Here is a 21,048-nt window from a genome sequence, read left to right on the forward strand (position 1 = left end):
GCGCGGCAGTGGTTCGCGGTTGTGAAGGTACGGCGGCGCGGCGGTGTCGTCGGTTCGTGATTGCGGTGGGGCCGTCGTCGGAGGGTACACGCTGGTCTTGGGGGGGAGGGGAAGTGGCCCGTAGTGGCCCGTAGTGTCGCGCGTGTCGATTCCTACGATAATTAAAACTGGCGGGCAACCTGGCTCGGTCTCCTGTGGCGGTGGGTGGTAGCGGCGGAGGCAGGCGCGGCGGCGGTGGCGGTAGCGGAGCCGGAGGTGGCAACAACGCTGGAGGAGGAGGAGGAGGAGGAGGTGGCGGTGGCAGCGGGGGTGGCAACAACGCCGGAGGTGGCGGCAACGGTGGAGGCGGCGGAGGTGGCGGCGGCGGATGGAACAGGGGCGGAGGTGGTGGCGGCGGTTCCGGTGGCGGGGCTAGAGGCACAGGGCCGACCGATGCGTCCCCCGGACCCGGGACCGTCGAAGACTCTTCCGGTCAGCACGCCGTTATAATGGAGTGGGATGGGACCGATTGCACCGATCGTTACTCCTTCGAAGATTCCGACCGCTTCGAAGAGGATTCCCTATGCAGCTGGAGCAGCGAACCGGAGTCTCTCTGCAACAACTGGAGGGGATGGCGGAAATCCAGCTGGGGAGTCACCGTTGTAACCGGCAAGAAGAGCGCCGAAGGTGAGTCCCTTTTCTCCTACTCTCACACCTGTTGTTTCTTAGGGGAGAGTCGGCCAAGCCTGAACCTGCGCATCTAGCTTGGGGATCCAATTTACGCAGTTCGAAAGCAGCCGATCGGCACCGTTATACGAACGCTATACGTTTCTTCTTTGAGACGTGTACCAGCGAAGCAGGCTACTCTCCCCTATACGGTAACCCGTGTCCATTCTTCCACCCTAGGTATTCGGGGATCTTTCGAATAGGTCGTAGAGCGATCGGGGAAACTGGTTAGAAAACCATCGGGCAAGGTGCCCCTATTGTGCGCTTCATTCGGCGCGTACAACTTGCTACTTTCAGCTGCGAAACGAGTCTGTTCTCGGTGGCAATGATCCTTTTGGGGATCCTTTTGACCGAAGACTCGATTTATGTAGATACTAGGCCTGCAGCCAAGCTCGCATATGCGAGCCGAGCTCGGGTCGAGTCGAGCCGGGACTCGCTTTTCGAGTCGAGTCGAGTACTCGCACGATGCGAGCTGCTCGCACCGATGCGAGCTACTCGCAACGATGCGAACTACTCGCACCGATGCGAGCTACCCGCACCGATGCGAGCTATCCGCACCGATGCGAGCTGCTCGCAACGAAGCGAACGGCTCGAAATAAAATCAGGCGTAAAATGACATGATGCGAGTTACAGCGGGAAGATCAGCACATCGATATTATCAAGCATTTTAGTATATTGACAATGCTAAATGTTTGCGATGTTTTATTATATATTTTGATAGTGAAATGTTGATTCAGAATTTTGATAACCCTTATTGAAAATAATTATGCAATAACAACTATTTCCTAGATTTATGTAAATAACTAGATGTGAAGAACGGTATTTTATATATTCCTTTATATTATACTCCGGGGTTCAGTGTACAGTCGTAACAATGTGTTGTTGCAAAATTGTTTATAATGTTGAAAATTAACGTTAAACTTCGTTAAATAGTTTTTGAAGGAATGGATATATAAATATTGTATAATATTGATATGTATTTGTACGCATTCGTTCCAATATGTGCCAGTCTACAAACTTTCACACAAGTTGGAAGTTCCAACAGCCTGTCATTCGGTACTGTGCACGTATAGGTGATAAGATTTAAAAGGGCATAGCCGATTAAGATGGTCAAAACAATTGGAACCGCAAAAAGATTCCATTTCAAACAGTATTGATTTCTTGATTTTCTGGAAATGACAGAAGTGGATTTCAAAATTCTTTTCACGGAATCTTACCAATTTTCACAAGCAATTTCATATCTGGCGGAAATCGTGGATGAACACAATAATATATATATTCATTGCCTAATCAATGTTACTTCAATATTTTTAGAACATTAAAAAAATATTGTTAAAATCACATGAATAAATAATATAAGAAATTGAAAAAATAAAAATGATGTATGGGAAAAAACATTTACCACCGACGGGATAAGAACCCCAGCGTATCCGCTCCTTAGTTCGACGTCTGGCGATGTTACAAAACTTTACGAACATTTTGGTATATATCACACAAAATACAATTTATTCTTTCTCTTAAATCACATTTCTTAGGTCAAACAATTACTTGTTTCAATTTAATAATGCTAAAAATTACTTAATATATATCTGCGATAAAACCAACAAATGTAACTTTCCTCCTAATAGCAAAAACGTCGAAAAAATTCGGTTTTTATTGTTTTTTGACGATGATGTCTCACAACAAAAAATCTAAAAAAAATTGACGACACTGCCTGTTATAGTACTTTAACAAGGAACTAAACAGTAGAATAGTATGTTTTCACATTTTTGAGAAATCTGCATTTTTCCGATTTTTTGGAGGTTTTTCATTTTTTACGACCACAGTTTGTAACAAAAAAATCTGAAAAAATTATCAAAAGTCAGCCTTAGAATCCAAAATATGTCACATTTTTTCAGAATTTTAGGAAGCATCAGAGTGCGGAAAATACGCGGAGAAGCGCGAAATCTAATTTACCCTGTAACCAACCTCATGGGCAAGATAGGGGGTTGAAATTTTACTCAGAGGGGTTTTTCTTAGTCAGCTTTCGAATTGTTCATTAATCATTGAAAAACCTCTAAGGGCAGTTTTGACCATAAATCGACTAGGTCCTTTTAAAAGGATCTGATGTCTACGTTCAACACTCGTCATACTTTCTGTTTAGTTAATATTTTAATGTTTGTAAAAAGTTTACCGATTTTCATCTCGAAATCTTTTTTCAATTTGCAATTGTTGGCTCTTCTCCGTGGATAACAGTCGATCTTTTATACGATGGTCCAAAATCATGCTAACTACCAAATAATTCGTAGTGGCAGCAAAGTTAAATCTACTTCCTAGCTCGACAATTAACGCAATTATATAACGCAATTTTTCCTGAGTTTTCATTACATGTCATCTAGTAGCTGTCTAGAAGCTGAAGTCGTTTGGTCGATTTATAAAAAAAGTTATTCTGATTTAAAGTGTCTGCCATCAATTATGAGACTGACTGCATAATGTATAACGAGAAGCGGCCGCACGTTTCTCGCTAAGCAACCTGCGCTATCTCCATGTTTATAATTGTGTAGTGTGAAAATGGTTTACTGCCTTTTTGGTTCGTTATCTCGACCATTTCTTCTAAAAAGTGTACTTCCGTACAATGGGACAGTAGGGCTCTCATGAGCGAGCTAAGGTTTATGACCGGATCGCCTGCACGCGCCCACTTAGGTCACCCGCTCTGAGTATTTGATCTACCTGCACGCGTATGCGTTTTGCTCTTCCCTCCCCATCGAGCGACTAGCTAGTTATTCATTATCGAAAAATATAAAAGTCTAAGACAATCTATTCTCAGGTTAGTTAGCTCAGATTCTGTCAAACAGTTTTTCTCAGCTTACCAGAATTCAGTCTTTTGACCTTTGGTGCGAGTACCAGTGTGGCGGCCTGTGCAAAGAGCACACGACGAACCGCCAGCATACATTGTAGACGCGGCGGCGACCCCGTATAAATACACATCAATATTATACAATATTTATATATCCATTCCTTCAAAAACTATTTAACGAAGTTTAACGTTAATTTTCAACATTATAAACAATTTTGCAACAACACATTGTTACGACTGTACACTGAACCCCGGAGTATAATATAAAGGAATATATAAAATACCGTTCTTCACATCTAGTTATTTACATAAATCTAGGAAATAGTTGTTATTGCATAATTATTTTCAATAAGGGTTATCAAAATTCTGAATCAACATTTCACTATCAAAATATATAATAAAACATCGCAAACATTTAGCATTGTCAATATACTAAAATGCTTGATAATATCGATGTGCTGATCTTCCCGCTGTAACTCGCATCATGTCATTTTACGCCTGATTTTATTTCGAGCCGTTCGCTTCGTTGCGAGCAGCTCGCATCGGTGCGGATAGCTCGCATCGGTGCGGGTAGCTCGCATCGGTGCGAGTAGCTCGCATCGTGCGAGTACTCGACTCGACTCGCACAATCGAGCCGAGCTAAGCTCGGCTCGCATTTTCGGGTACTCGCACAGCCCTAGTAGATACACGATTTTGACCTTCCCGAATGGGCTACTCGAGTCCCTAACGCACGCAATAGCGATCTAATCGTTTCACACATTGATCGTTTGATGCAACGTCGGAAAGTCGAAACGAAATCGTAGAAAAGGAGAGTCAATTGATTTCCGCGTACCCTATCCTTCTCGCTGGCTTACTAGCTTCTAAGAACAAGTAGGGGATAACGGCGAAAGGTAGAAGCGTGGCTAACGTTGCTAGAATTGCGTGTTAAACCATTGTGCGGCGTCGAGCCGGCTGATCCGACGCAGAGGAGGTCCATTATCTTCGGCAGCTAAGAGGTATGCATCGTCGACTGTCGTTGGGGACACGCGCTGTACCGATGCATTGTAATTCTCGTGTCTCCGTTTAAGGGGGCCAGCAGGGTTTGAAATCCATATGCTTATGCATGGGTCAAAACCTTTTCAAACTATTTCTTCAATATTGCAATGAGCAGTTTAAAAGTGGTCACTTATGTTTCCTAAAAGTCCAATTTATGTCTGTATAGAGCCCAAATTTCGAATTTCTACCTCATGACGGAGTAATTAACAATATTCGGCAGAAAATTCGAATTCTGAAGCAAGTATGACGTCACAAGATGGCTGCCGCTGAGAGATTCTCTTCATTTCGCGAGATTTAGTGTTCGTATCGAAAAAAGGGCTCTATACAGACATAGCGAACACATGTACAAACACGGTGGTATGCATTTTTAATTGATTACTTACTTATTTAAGACGTAAAATCTCTAGAAAAAAAGGCATAGCGTAACATAGCGTGACAGTCAAGGCCAAATGCCTGCCGGCCCCCTTAAGCGTTGCCCGAGACACCCGCGGCACTGTGTGACGCATACAAATTCCATGCCCCGTTGCCTCGAACCGGCAAGGTTAATGATTTCCACATCTTCCTGATGCATCGTCACGTCCCCCCTCGATCCCCCCACCCCCCGACGCAGCTCCATTCGCTCGTTCTTACGATTCCTACCAGCGCGGCGTGTTATCTGCTGCTCAGAATTTCCGTGTACATATAACCGTTCTTCATGATCTTCTCCCCCTTTTCTCGCTACCACGATCCGCGTCATACGATCGTGACACATAATAAGTACACGTTCCCCGAAACGTTTTAGAATCGTCGAACTCGTCGAAATGATTCGGAGCTTCCTTTTCGCTATTCGGTGATTCACCGTACTTTTTTTCTAAAGCGTTAATCTTCTCGGCTGTTAATATTTCCCGATTACAGTGATTTCTCTATATATGTCGCCAAGGCTTGGATGATAAACGTCGCGGAATTATCCCCACTACCGCGGGGACCCCGGAGCTCGAGAGGCCTCGGACGCCGAGGAGTGTAAACATAACATATATATGTTGTTGACATATATCGAGAAGTCACCGTATTCCGTTTATCCCGTTTATTCCGATCCCTCGGCTCTTTCTGTTTCGTTGATCGATCGATCGCGCGGCAGATTACGCCTCGCGATAATTGCCGTAATGCTTCGCTAGTCGAAGCGTGAAAAGTTTCTTTACCGCACCGATGATCTTCCAAGTGGTTACGGGGAAAAAGAAACACTACTGTTGAAAGTGGAGGGATTTTAGATGGACAAATTGGTACGACGATATATGGGTCACCCTGTATACGTATACGTATGCTGTATATGTCCTGCAGGATCAGGCCCGTGGAACAGACTTTCCAATCCGGGACGCACGATTCGTAGCGATACGAGAGCGCAGCCGGCTCGAAGTCGTTCCCCACTTCCATATACAGGCGTGGAGAGACAAACCACGCACCCACACCGATGCAACGGGACACACCGTGTGCAACCGTGTGCAGGCGTGTGCAGTGTGCACCGGTCGGCGCTCGCGTGTAATGTGCGCCACGGAACGGGGGGAAGTGTATCTACCAACGGAAGGACCCTAAAGGCCTTTGCACACTAGACCGCACCGCCGCCTGACCAGCACCGCACCGCCGCCGACGTTTTGACATTCTTCTATGTAATTTAAATGGGAGTGCGCACATATACCGGCAGCAGCACAGCACCGGATCGCCTCCGTATCGCCACCGGAAAATGTGCGCACACTAGACCGCACCGCCGCCGCCGTTTTGACTTTTTTCATAGGCCTCCTTGGGAGTACGCACACCTACCGGCAACAGCACAGCATGGGATCGCCTCTCTATCGCCTCGACAGAAGGACATTCTCGGCGAGAATGTCCGAAAAAGTCAAAACTAGATTTGGTCGATCTAGTGCGCCGTACTATGGTCTGGAAACTCGCTTTTTGTAGCCAAAAGTATTTTAGCGTTATTTCAAGATTATTAAGGTTATTTGTTTCGACACCAACTATAATATTATGAAGTCAGAAATATATAGTAATATTTAAAAAATCGAGGTGATCCCTATTTTTTATAAAAATCTGTGCGGTGAAACAATTCGTCATTATTTATTTAAAAAGCTGTTAACTAGAACATTTCAGAGTTCCTCGTGGTCACCGTTTTTTAAATTTCTCGGGTGTAGCATTTGTACATTCGTCGAAGAGGTCTGGGTCTACAAATTACTTTACAGTAAACAGATGTTGTTCGACTCTGCCGACTTCCAGCTCAATAGTAATGATCTGTCATAAACCGCTCCATACAGAGCAGCGCCGGGGGACGGTACCTAAACAAACCGAGTCTATCGTAGGTATGCCTATCCCCATCTCTGCCGCGGCTGTTGGCCCAATTTTTGAGGCCGAAGGTCGTCGCGTTACACAATATGTGTGGCCGCTGCAGCCAATATTTCGAATTCAGTCGAAAATGCGTGTGAAACAAGGCCTGCCTCTTCCACTCTGAACCAATCGGCCGCGCATTCGTATCTAGATACGTCACCGCAGTCCTGCCGGGGAACCTTCTTCTAAGCTTCGCATCAATACAACGTCACCACTTCAAACCCATACGAAATGGCGTCTTGCCACCCCCTACAATCGTGTAGTAGTGGGCGGTAACAGTTTAATATCGTAGCCCACTCCTATAACTCACAGCTTACGTCCTATATCATGGAGTTAATCACACGGGAATTTCTTAGTAAAAATAGTATCTATTGAGTCATTGGGAAACAAGAATGCACAGGTTACCTGAAAGATGGCAACAAGTCCTTACAAATAATGGAAATTATATCATTGAATAATATGAAACACGTATTTTTATAAATTGATTCAAATGTTTTCTTTGAAATACGGCAGAACTTTCCCTCCAATCTAATATATTTTTATAACAGTTTCAAGTACTCAATATTTGCAATTTTTGATGCTCCACGAATTAAAAAACTGAATTTCAAACAGGAAGAATCGTAGAATACGACCGTATTTTTAAAAATATTTTTACACTTTAACCGGTGGTAGAATTTGCAGAACAAAGATGTTTCCAATATATTTTCATTAAGAAATTACATTTGCGATAACATGATGAATTATTTAAGAAGTATTTTATATGTATAATTTACATATGATAAAATACATATAAGGATGTGCGATCCTGTTTCAGCGTTTTGCTTAATCTGAATTTCACGATTTTGTCTTCAGAATGATATATCTTAGGACAAAATAATCTGAAATGAATAATAATTTGGATTTAGTAGCTTGGAAGAGTTCTTAGTCTGTTGCAAAAAAAATTTTTTAATATCTCAACCTGGAAAAATCGACTTTTGGCCCTAAAAGGCGGCTTCCCTACATATGCTTGACTTTACGATTCCCTGGTAGCATTTATAGTTGTCATTTTGTTGGGCCTTGATTGCGATATTGGTTGGCCAACCGTTAAAAATGTCGCCTTTTTATGCAAGTGGGCCATCGGTCATCATGTATGTAGATGCTACGATCTGAGGTACTAGATACGTCAACAAATTCGCTTCGCCCCCTACTCGCTTCGCTCATCAACCCCGCGACTTCGTCACTCGGAGTTTTTGCGTGACAGAACTATCCTATACAATAGAGAGATATCTAAAACACGAGATATTCGAGCGTTTAGAAACGCGGTTTCCAGACCGCATAATATCACGTTCATTATCAGTGACATTAAGAACCTTTGATTATCAATTTTTAGAAAATTTCGATGACATTTTGAATTTTGACCACAAGTGAGCATTGTAAAGGGAGCATTGTGAGCCTTAAAATAATTCTACAATAGTTTTGGCAATAGATTTGGTGCGGTGCTGGTCAGGCGGCGCGGCGGTGCGTTCTAGTGTGCGGCAAACAGCACCAGCGCGGCGTCAACGCGACGCCGGCGGTGCGGTGCTGGTCAGGCGGCGGTGCGGTCTAGTGTGCAACGGCCTTAATTGTCCCACTTCGATTTTAACGAATTTTTTCTGCGTTGATAGCAAACAGGTTCATAATCGTGTACCTACGAAAAATATTAGCCGCTGTTGCCTGCTAGTTTCAAGGGTCCGTTCCGCTTAACCGATATCCGTTTTCGTTGACATTCTGATGTCATCGACGTTAGTTTTCATGGATATTTGTTTTCACTGACATTCTGATTTCACTGACGTTAGTCTTCGTCGATACTTTATTGTCACCAGCATTTCGATTTTGACTCACTACCAAAATAATATCGCAGTTTGCAATATTAAATAGAATGTCCACGAGTTGTTTACGAATGAAACGGGAATCGAACCGGTGACGAGAAAGTGTGAAATAATTTCTCCTGTATGCATCCTTAGAATCTTAATAATTTTAAATTAAAAATATTAGAACCCGTCATTTTGACGGGTCCCGTAAACCTAGTAAAGGGTTTCTCAAAAATGAATTGTTGAAAAGTACGAATGTTTTTATTTTAATATAAAGTACAAACATGGAAGTTATGTGTGGAGCACAATATCCGATAAACACCCGCCTCGTCCCTGTTTATAAAGGTTCATTCTTTTGACAAAATTTTCAATAAAATTTTGGCATAATTGCGGACAAATTTAATTAATTGTGCGTCCAATTGCTTTCTTGAGCTCCGGAATGGTCTGTGGATCGTTGTCATACACTTTTCCTTTCAGAAAACCCTAAAGAAAGAAGTGCAATGGCGTCAAATCGCACGATCTTGGTGGCCAATTCACAATGCCGCGGCGCGAGATAACACGGTCATGAAACTTCGTCTGCAATAACTGCATTGTTTCGCCCGCAGTGTGGCGGATTACACCACTTTGTTGGAAGAATACGTCTCCCAAGTCCACGCCGTTCAATTCATTCCATAAAAAGTTGGTTATCATGTCACGATAACGGACACCATTGACGGTAGCATTCTCGAAAAAGTACGGTCCAATCGCTCCTCCAACCCAAAATCCGCACCAAACAGTAACTCGTAGTGGATACATAGGAAGCTATTGAATCACTTGTGGATTTTCGGTCCTCCAAATTCGACAGTTTTGTTTATTTACGTAGCCACTAAGCTGAAAATGCGCCTTATCGCAAAGCTAAGGTTTTTTCTTCGCAAAATCATCGTCGATCTGTTGATGCTCCAATATCCGAAGGACCATAACTGTTATAACCAAAAAGAAAAGAAGTCATGAAATAACAATTATTTCATGGAGTAAACTAGTATTGGTTACAAATAAGTACTATAAGTAACCGCAAATTTTTTCTCTTGTTGGTAAATGTTATCATTGAGAGAAATTCATTTCGATCACTTATAACAGTTATCAATGAGAGAAGTTCATTTCGATCGCTCATAACATTGATTGATAACTGTTAAGATTGATCGAAATGAATTTCTCTCCTTGATAACTGTTATGATTGACCGAAATGAACTTCTCTTGTTGATAACTGTTATGAGCGATCGAAATGAACTTCCCTTGTTGATAACTGTTATGAGCGATCGAAATGAATTTCTCTTGTTGATAACTGTTATGAGCGATCGAAATGAATTTCTCCCATTGATAACTGTTATGATTGACCGAAATGAATTTCTCTCATTGATAACTGTTATGAGAGATCGAAATGAACTTCTCTTGTTCATAACTGTTATGAGTGATCAAAATGAATTTCTCTCATTGATAACTGTTATGATTGACCGAAATGAATTTCTCTCATTGATAACTTTTATGAGCGATCGAAATGAACTTCTCTTGTTGATAACTGTTATGAGTGATCAAAATGAATTTCTCTCATTGATAACTGTTATGATTGACCGAAATGAATTTCTTTCATTGATAACTGTTATGAGCGATCGAAATGAACTTCTCTTGTTGATAACTGTTATGTGCGATCGAAATGAATTTCTTCCATTGATAACTGTTATGATTGATCGAAATGAATTTCTCTCATTGATAACTGTTATGATTGGCCGAAATGAATTTCTCTCATTGATAACTGTTATGATTGATCGAAATGAATTTCTCTCCTTGATAACTGTTATGAGCGGTCGAAATGAACTTCTCTTGTTGATAACTGTTATGAGTGATCAAAATGAACTTCTCTCATTGATAACTGTTATGAGTGATCGAAATGAGAACTTCTCTGATTGATAACTGTTATGAGCGATCGAAATGAACTTCTTTCATTGATAACAGTTATGAGCGATCGAAATGAACGTTCCTCATCGACAATTGCTTTGAGCGATAGGAACAGTGTTTCTTCATCGACAATAGTTATCGAGGAGGATCCAATTTTTTCGACACTAATAACTGTTATTTGTAACCAAAAAGTATAAAAATCGATATTTTGTTAATCATTTTGTTCTTCGAATTTTTTTCTTTATATTTTGTGTAGATTATCTTAAATTTCAATAATAATCATCGACTTTTTATTAATGAATGTTATCGTAGAAAATTTTAGAATAACTGTTATTTTTCCTCCCTGCTAATATCCAGTTTGCGAATTTACGGCGCTGCGCATGATCTGCTGGCTGCAGTTTTTGGATCTTGTAAGCATACAAGTGCAGATCTTTCGTCAAAATTCGCTGCACAGAGAGCATCTTGAAATGTTCAGTTGCCGACCACGATGCGGTGGAATGACTTTCGTCAACACTCGCACTCACTGCGGCTATGTTTTCATTCGACCGACCGGTACAAGGACGGCAACTGCTTTTCGCGGTCAAAATTGAACCACTGACCTCAAATTTTGTGATTTAATGCATCAGGATGCACCAAAGACGTGAGGACTCTGCGAATCGTCCCTGTTTCACCATTTTCGTAGAGAATTTTTACAATTTCTATTCGTTGCTCGATCGTGTAATTCTTTATGACTATACCTCAATACTGCCTGATGCTAGTTGTCAAAGATTAGTATTGCAGTTCGCGGTACTGCACAAAGGCAAAGGGGTCACTCGCTCGCTCCGCCTATCAGCACCATTGACGCTGCAGTAGTCCAATGCTTAGGCTGTGACGTCACACGCAATGTATAGTATGTGCAACCGCTTTAGCCAATAGAGCAGCTAGAGGCGTGCCCCTTCCACTCTGACCAATCAGCCCCGCATTCCTTTCACGAGATTTCTTGTGGTGTACGCACAGTACTCTATATTCGCTACAAAACAAGAAAAAATGGCGCGCAATTTAAAATGTCAGGTCATTTAAAAACACCCTTTATTAAAGAGATATAGACCTCTTAGTGTACTGTAAGCTCCTTTTACATAAAGATCCGCAGTCTAGTTACCAGATACATACTACGTATTATTTGTGTCTTGTGCGCACGATAATTATCGCGCTGCAGTTGCCTAGGACTGCTCGCACTCGTCTCTTTAATCGTCGAAGCATTCAAGAATCGTGTTGTACGAAACAACAGCGACTAATGTTTAGCGCTTAGGGAGGTGCGCGCGCGAAGATCGTACAAAAGCTAGTTAAAACACTTAAAATCGAAGTGGTAGAGTCGCGGTCCTTCCGTTGCAAGAGAGATTTCACTGGCTTCTCCTCCTCGGCCGTGCTCCTTTCCTTTTTCTCCTCGGTCCTTGCTCCATGCCGGAGCGATCAAGGCCGAGAAAAAGAGCAAACCGTAGAAGAGGAGAGAGGTGGGACCACGAGGACCAGGGGGGAGGCAACGTATCGTACTCGCTCTCGTTTGCGCCCGCGCGCGCTCGATCACGTAAACACCCGCTCTCTGTCCTCCTCCTCTTCTTCCGAGGCTCGCCGAGATTTCGAGCCGCGCAGCCGGGGCCGTCGGATTTTATCGTCGCGAATAATTTATCGGAAAGCCGCCGTTAATTTACGCGAATTAAACGGATTTACGATCGTCTCGACGGTTTTTACGATACCCCGTTGACTGGGAATCTCGACGAGATCTTCGGAGACCAAGCTACACAGCGCCTTGGTGATCGTCGAGGCTCTTATTTCGACTTTGAATATCGAAAATTTCGGTGCTCGGGATGTTTTACGAAATTCGAGTGGCTCTACAAACTAGTAGATACACAGGCTCACGAAAGTATTCGAACGCCCTTTGACCCATTTGCATCATTAGCGTGTACAGGGTCATCCGTTTTTAAACGGCCAAACGTCAACCAGCTACAGAGGACCCCAAATGGAACAACTTTCACCCCTAACACTTTTTTTGATTCGGTCTTGATTTCTTAAAAATATTTTAAACAATACGTACCCAAAAGATGTATTTAAAATCATTCTTAAAACTTGAGTCCCGTTACATTCCTTGAATATTTAGGTATTGCTGTAAAAACCAAGATCCAAAGGTCATACAAAAAAGTTGACTGAATAAAAAAGATGCCCCTATTTGTTTTAAACCAAACAAAGAAAAAATCATCAAGATACATAATTGCAGTCCTAATATATTTAATCTTAAGTGAACGAAAAAAATGACGGATTTTTGCAATTATCTAAAGATCAAGACCGAATCAAAAAAAGTGTTAGGGGTGAAAGTTGTTTCATTTGGGGTCCTCTATAGCTGGTTGACGTTTGGCCGTTTAAAAACGGATGACCCTGTACGCTCAATTTATTTTTTCTTATAATGCTGAAATATGAAGTTCTTTTGCTTGTAGTAATTTTTGTACTTGAATATAATAAAAAAAAAAAGTTTGGTGATAAAGGCCTTCTGTAAAGGGAACTTTCTGTAAATGGCCTATTTTTCAAGAATTTTTTTTGAAAAATGTAATGCGTAGATTGATTTAAAATTGGATTGATTTAAAATTTATTAATTTTAAGCTATTTTAACCCCAAAACGAAACATTTCTTCCAACTCAGAACATTTCCCTTCTATATATTTTTTTTTCATGTTATGCATACGAAAATGGTACAATTTACTCGTAAAATACTGAAATGTTTAGTAATTTATTAAATACAAACAAATTTAATAATGTACAAAATATTTTGAATATCGATACAGCAATTTATAGTGACGCTTTACAGTCGCCATTCGATTTCTAAGGGTTAAATTCAATTTTTTGATTTTAATAAGTCGACAGTACGTTCGGCGTCAAGATATTTTCGTAACGAGTTCAGAGACGCGATCGTTTTCTATGTAATACCGTGAGATTCGTACAGCAAAATTAGCATAAACCAGTCACCGAGGACCGTGGAACAATAACAACGGGGAAAGTGCATCGGGACACCTCCTGCTGTTAAATAATGTTGGAAAGGTTAATACACTCGGGTATTTCGGGACGATGGCGGTCGTAACGGACGTGGCATAAAACCGCTTGGTTATTTTCAGCCGCGGGGCCATTTATGACGGCGAAGGATCCGTGTATCGTTCGCGGTCGCGCTTTAATTTTCCATATATGCGACTATGCGAGCGTCGTGTGCCGTTTTTCTTTTTTCCTTTTTTTTTTGTCGCGGACGGTTTCCGTCGCTGCGGGAGAAAGTCCCCGGATTTACTTTCGCCGCGCACGCGTCCTCGCGCGTCTAAGCGTGCTCGTGTAACGCGTCGCGAGTTCCGATCGAGATCTATCCGAGGAGAGGATAAGGGTTGCGATGCTCCGCAAACGTTTTGCCCGGGGATTTCGCGCGGGCCTACACGCTCGTTTCGCGAGGACGTCGATGCATTAGCCTAATTGAAACCAGGCGTGACCGTGCACTATCGCGCGCTGTCGCGATTCAAATAGCAAATAGCTATAGTCTGCAGGCGTCGGTTTTTAATGCTAAATCTACGCGGTCAAAATGACCGGTCCCCCTAAAAAAAGTTATTCTTAACCCTTTGCACTAGAAGCCATTTTAACTCTAAAACGAAACATTTCCTCCGACCTAGAATATCTCCCTTCTATATATATATTTTTTCATGCTATACATACGAAAATGGTGCAATTTCCTCGTACAGTAATGAGAAGTTTAATAATTTATTAAATACAAACGAATTTAATAATGTAAAAAATATTTTGGATAATGATACAGCAATTTTTAGTGGCGCCTTACAGTCGCCATTCGAGTGCTAAGGGTTAATATTGAGCCGTTTATTTCGAAAGTGACCTAAGTCCATTTGTCAATTATTTTTTGTTGCCCGTTTGTTGAAAGTACTAACAGTTGTATTTTGCAACTTTTTTACGCGGGCTTATATTAAAAATTTAAAAAGTACGTTTTGTACATCTGTATCAATTATACATATTCTGAATATTTCATCTAAATCTGGCAACATTACACTGACCTACAAACGTTTAACGATGAAAGCTTAAGGGCGAAAGTCGCAGAGTTTTGGCCCGCTCAGGAAATTTCGCCCTTATGTGATCATTTTGAAACATCTGTAGCTCATTGCAACGTTTACCGATTCTGACGAAATTCTCAGAATATGTATAATTCATTCAGATGTACAAAACGTACTTTTTAAATTTTTAACATAAGCCCGCATAAAAAAGTTGGAAAATACACAACTGTTAGTACTTTCTCTGCAATTTCGACCAATTGTAATTTTAATCAAACATTTTTTTCATGTTACGTAAGCGAACCAATTGTTCCAACTTCTCAAAAAAATTCAAGTGGTATACTCCAATATTGACAATGTTATGCGATTTTTAAGAGTAAATATTAGTTGGAGTCACTGTAAATATCTCAGTTTAAGTATAAGTAGACTTAGGCCACTTTCAATGTAAACGGCTCAATTGTAATCAGACTGCGGATATTTATGCGAAATAAAAATCGTTTGCCCCATTAACAAGTAACAGGGGCCGAGTAAAAATTCCAAGTAATTCTTATTTTAACATTGTTAACGAGCTGACACCGACATGTTAATATTCTTAAATATTTTTAATCTCTTCATTGCTTCAAATTGCTCATTCTTCTCATAAATGCATAAAATCCGCAGTCTAGTTGTAATAGATCTCTTATGAGATTGCCTCAATAAAAAAGAAAAATGAATGCACAAGAACTCGAAAAATTCGACCTGCTCGTCGACAGACCTTGCTAAGTGAACAATGAAAAATTCTCCAGCGCATCAAAATTCTGTCCGCGATGGAAACAGAGATATAGACACGCTCTAGTTGCTGGATTTACACCGTGCAGGGTCTCGGTAGTCGGTAGACATATTCTGTGGCATTTTTGGACCGAAACGCCACTCTGCATCGCACACCGGGTGTCGTCGCGGACGCGTGTACTCGTACACGCGTTAATGAAACCGGAACGATGCGACGGGACGCGACGCGACGCGACGCGTCGCCATGACGAATCGCTCGGCGGAACTCGACCCGGGAACCATGAGCGTCCTCTTTTCGCGAGAAACGCGACAGCTAGCCCCTATTACGAGAACGCGGTAATTGGAAACGGCTCGTGGTCGTTTGCACAACCAGAGATGATCCTCGCCGGACCGATTCGGGGAGGAATCGATTACAAAACTCGCTCGAGGCGTTCGCAAATAACCGGCACGTTATTTTGTCAATTTCTTTCTTCTTTATTTTCAAAACTGTTTAATCGATTCGACAAACTGTTCGTCGCTCGGATGTGTATCAAATTGTTGAACGAATCTCGCAGGCTGCAAATATCCAGGTACAACATCCAGCAACATCGACCGGCGAAACCCGGCCTCCCCTTCGAACTTGTTTCCTCCCCTCCCCTTCCCTCCCTTCCCCTCACCACCCCGTTCCCATCATTCTGTTTCTATCGGGCTCTCCTCTCGTGACCACCCTTTGTCACCCTCGAGCAACGGCCCTGTTCACCCTCCACGCGGCATTTCGCCCGACTTCCATCCCTCTTCGTTTCGGCAATACATTCTGCAACACTCGCCATTGTTTCCTTCGCTGGCCGGCGCACAGTGGGCAATTCCGACGAAATCGGATTCAAAATCAAAGAACTTTCGATAGAAATGAGGTAGAGCGATGAATTTTTTTTTAAATGAAAGCTGAAACTTTGTAGAATATCCAATGATTTCAACGAAAAAATGACTTCATTAGTTTTTGTCACAAAAATCTATTTTTTGCAAAATCCCGAGGTCGTAGACGAATTTTGAGACCAGATTTGAAACCAGCGTGAAAAAATCTATGGGAAATGATGTATAGCATGTTAAAAAAAAATTTTTTCCGCGCGTGGTATTGGAAAAACTAAAATTTTCTTGAATTTGTGCGCGTTTAACGAATTTTCTCGAGGTTAAAAAACGTTCGTACCACAATCTTTCTATTTTTCCCATATTCTACAAAGTTGCAGCTTTCATTTAAAAAAAATTTCATCGCTCTACCTCATTCCTATCGAAAGTTCTTTGATTTTGAATCCGATTTTGTCCAAATTGCCCACTGTGCGGCGCGGCGCGACGCGCGGTTGTAGCCTAAACGCGAAAAAAAAGACGTCTCTCCCCAAGGTATAAAAAGGAAACCTCATACACGTTACGCTAAGTTCAATATGTCTGCACCACAATTCACTATTTTTGTTTTCTTAATTCGTTGATTTTTAACGCTGCTACACAAGTTTGATTAATCCATTCACTGTCGTGGTAAGCGTATGTATCAAGACTGTTGATTTCGAGATATCCCCTAGTGTCTTTTTCATTTTTACCGTGAATGCCATTTTAGTACTATATCTGCAACTAAATATTATTTCACTCATCCATTTGTTAAACATAGATTGCTTGGCAGTTCTTGCTTTAGGCATTGTACGAACATGAATGAACACTTCATCGCTTCAAATGAACATGTTAATACTAGGGTGGGGGACCCCACTACTGTGGGGGTACCAATTAGTGTGCCTGTATTAATTATACTTATCTTTAATGTATAATGAATATTAGAAAAGAGATATGTAACACATATATTAATTGATTTTAATGAAGAAAATTTAATATCTCTGTTTTAATATTCATTATGCTTTAAAAATCAGTATAATTAATACAGGTACAGTAATTGGGTCCCTTACCCTATACATATGTATTGCTCTATAATGAGCGTTACTGTTTACATTTTGTTGGGGGGATTGCTCATGGTGAATTCAAGTTATACTGAACAGGCTTGTAGACATATCAAACTGATCAAAACGACAGTTACATGGAAGTATCATGAATCACGATTCACAAATCATGAATTGGATCAAAAGGGAACTGATCATAAAAGCAGAGTATGTAAAATATGCAGGAAATATGTATAGCATATGCAGAAAATACGTAGCATAGTCACCTATCATTTATGCAAAACATATGTAATACGAAAAATATGTACAGCGAATTCTCGATCTATGTCAACAACACGGGTCTTGCCAGCGTCATGTATCGTCCAGGAGACATACCCGTGTTATGTTTACGCTCTTCGGCGCCCGAGGCCTCTTGTGCTTCGCGACGTTTATCATCCAGACCTTGGCGACATATACAGGGTATCTCACCCGACTTTGACATTTTGATTTCTTCGCTGCTGTTCGTCCTACCGAAAAATGTTGCAGATAAGAATTGAATGGTGCCGAGTGGGGCACAATTTGGTGTTATTAGTTTATTCGTGGATGAACGCGTTAAGGTCATATGAAGGTCAACTTCGTTTTTTTAAATGGAATTATATACTTTTTAATGCATCAATCGATGCAGTTGGACATTCTTTATGAAAAAGTGTTAACCTATCTGTATTGAAGAATTAGTAGTTTAGGAGATATTTCGATTGAAATAATTCCAAGACACCATTACTGTCGCACTAAGACGTTCGCTTTCATTCCTTATAGAAAAGGTTCAACATAATTATCATTTGTATCACGGCATTTTTTAAGTCGATGGAGTAAAGATTGTCCTAAAGTTTTTTACGTATCGGTTGATATTTTGCAACATTCAGCAACAATTCTTTGTTTCGTATCAGCCACTGTAGGCGGAGCTTCAGCGTAAACTTTATTTTTCAAATGGTCCCATCAAAAAAGTCGAGAAGCGTAAAATCGAGTGATCGTGCTGAAAAATGAGTGGGACCTCCTCTTTCAATCCAACGATTTGGAAATACTCGATTTAATGCGTTTCTTGCAACTAAAGCATAATGTGCAGGACATCCATTTTGTTGCGTCCACATCCTCCAGTACGACAGTAATGACATTTTAGAATTGTTTAAATCGAAATATTTCCTAAACGACTAATTTTTCAAGATAAATAGATTCATACTTTTTTAATAAAGAAGGTCCAATTGCGTCGATTGGTGTATTAAAAAGTATACAGGGTGTCCCGGGTTTTAATGGACAAACTTGGGAAGCATATTCTACAAGTGGAAATAAGAAAAAAATGTTATTTGAAGTTTGCTCAGAAACGCTTTATTACAAAGTTATAAGCAAATAAAGTTAGAATTGATGACGGCGGATTTTACTTTACTGAACATTGAAAGGTCGAACATGTTTATCTTATTTGTCTGTTCATGTCATGTTTACTATTTTGATATGATTCGCTGTTAGTGTTAACGACCAGTTAGATCAAGAATACGTGGTGAAAATGCCTGGAGTGTTTTCAAATGAGGAATACGCTGATATTCATTTCACCTACGGATTTTGTGCAGAAGTTACTTCGTGTGAAGAATTAAAGCAACGGATTAATATCTCCGTTGCTGAAATGCAACAAAATAAGGAAGAAATTTATTCTGTAATAAGCTCCATAAAAAATCGATGTCAAGCTTGTATTTGCGCCAAAGGACGACCTCTCAATGTTCGGTAAAGTAAAATCCACCGTCATCAATTCTAACTTTATTTGTTTATAACTTTGCAATAAAGCGTTTCTGAGCAAACTTCAAATAACATTTTTTTCTCATTTCCACTTGTAGGATATGCTTCCCAAATTTGTCCATTAAAACTCGGGACACCCTGTATAATTCTATTTAAAAAAACGAAGTTGACCTTCATATGACCTTAACGTGTTCTCCCACGAGTAAACCAATAACACCAAATTCTTATCTGAAACATTTTTTGGTAGGACTAACAATAGCGAAGAGATCAAGCTGTCAAAATCGGGTGAGACACCCTGTATAGAGAAATGACTGTATTTGCGTAGAAATCCGCAGTCCGATTATTAGATTTTGTGAAACTATTTTCTTTCAAATAAAATCTTGACGTCCTAAAAAGCATGGCATTGAAAATGGGCTAATGTCTCCTTGTATTTTCGAGAATGTATAAAATACTACAAACGCGCAAGGCCAGGCTACGAATAATCATCGAGCACGGGCAGGGTTGGAACGATCCATGAAAACGGCCGATGCTCTTCGAAATTACGGTTGCCCCGAGTACCTGGGGTGAAAAGCCGTGCCATCTGTCCGAGGAAAATCGGTTTTCCTTCCCTTTTTCGGAGTTCGCGCCGGGTTACCGTGCGCCCGTGCATATAAATCACGCTCGGCCCTGGAACGTTTCAAGTTCCTCGGCTCGACAGTGATTGATGTCGATTGCTGGGAACGTGCGCGCCGAACGCACCAACGCGAACACGAGCATTAACGTGTCTCGAGTCATCGAACATCCCGGTTAATGAGATTCCACCCGGGGAGAACAAGTTCACCGATCCTGTGTACCACCGCCTAACGTTCGACGCAATTAACCATTCCTCTGTTCTTTCGCTCGGACCCTTATCCTCAAACGCCGTCCGCGTTTCTTGCCGTGCAACAAAAACTCCTCAAACAAGACCGATTCTGGCTTTCCAAAGTTCCGCCCAACCCTTTGCGCTCAAAGCTAGTCGACAGCAAACGCGTGAACGTCTTCGAGTTCTTCGAGAGAAGGAAAATCCGCGGTGTGAACTATTGAGACAAGTTTAATTTACGCGCCATGCGCTTCGTGACGTAGACGTCGCTGCACTGCGCACATGGCAGATCCAACGGCACCTCTACATTGTTGTCAGATACAAATTGTACACAAATTTTCATTTAGCTAAGTAATAAGGAAATAATTAACAACAACTGCTGCATAAATTTCATCCATACCATATTTCCTTGCGTCAGGAGCTTCATGGCGACGACTTTGAGAATCGTGTTGCTTTTTGTACATTGCAGCAAATATAAAGAAATGAATATTTCTTTTATTATGTTCTCTTTACTGACGAAGCCTTTTTTTCTAACCATGGACAACTGAATACACATAATATGCATTATTGGTGGTCCATGGAGTGTAATAACAAACTCAAGGTCACGTGAAGGTCATAATATAACAGGTCATTGGATTCGTCTTGACCTTGGCTATCATATAGCAATAATAAAAATATATCATTCCGTTTAAAAAACTTCGATGACCTTGACATCTCAAAAAATATAACCTTGAACAAATTTTTTTGTCTATCATAACATTTACTCCTCTGAACCAACTAATGTTTTCCTCCCCAATTTTTTTTTTACCATAAAAAACAAGCGAGATATTTTAGACGCTCGAGTTAGCTGAAACACCCTGTATATACAGGGTGAGTCACCTAACGTTATCACCTGAAATATCGTTGTTGTTTTCAAAGATACATTAAATGTCTTGAGGACGATGTTGAATGGTAAAATCGGGCTCACACGGTACCAAACAAATTTTTGTTTTTATTTAATTCTTTTAGAGATA

The 21,048-nt window shown here is 41.1% G+C and overlaps 1 protein-coding gene across 3 annotated transcripts in view; it reads left to right on the top strand.

Annotated features, from left to right (window-relative positions):
* Positions 1 to 21,048, top strand: part of Dora (zinc finger SWIM domain-containing dorado) — a 493,890-nt gene that overhangs the window by 322,815 nt on the left and 150,027 nt on the right. For all 3 annotated transcript variants that reach the window (XM_076798684.1, XM_076798685.1, XM_076798686.1), the window contains exon 2: positions 346 to 666. In XM_076798684.1, the coding sequence (XP_076654799.1) occupies positions 489 to 666 (178 nt within the window). In that variant the 5' untranslated portion in view covers positions 346 to 488. The remainder of the gene's footprint in view (positions 1 to 345; positions 667 to 21,048) is intronic.

The sequence above is a fragment of the Halictus rubicundus genome, chromosome 13, assembly GCF_050948215.1.
Source record: "Halictus rubicundus isolate RS-2024b chromosome 13, iyHalRubi1_principal, whole genome shotgun sequence".
NCBI classification, from domain to species: domain Eukaryota; kingdom Metazoa; phylum Arthropoda; class Insecta; order Hymenoptera; family Halictidae; genus Halictus; species Halictus rubicundus.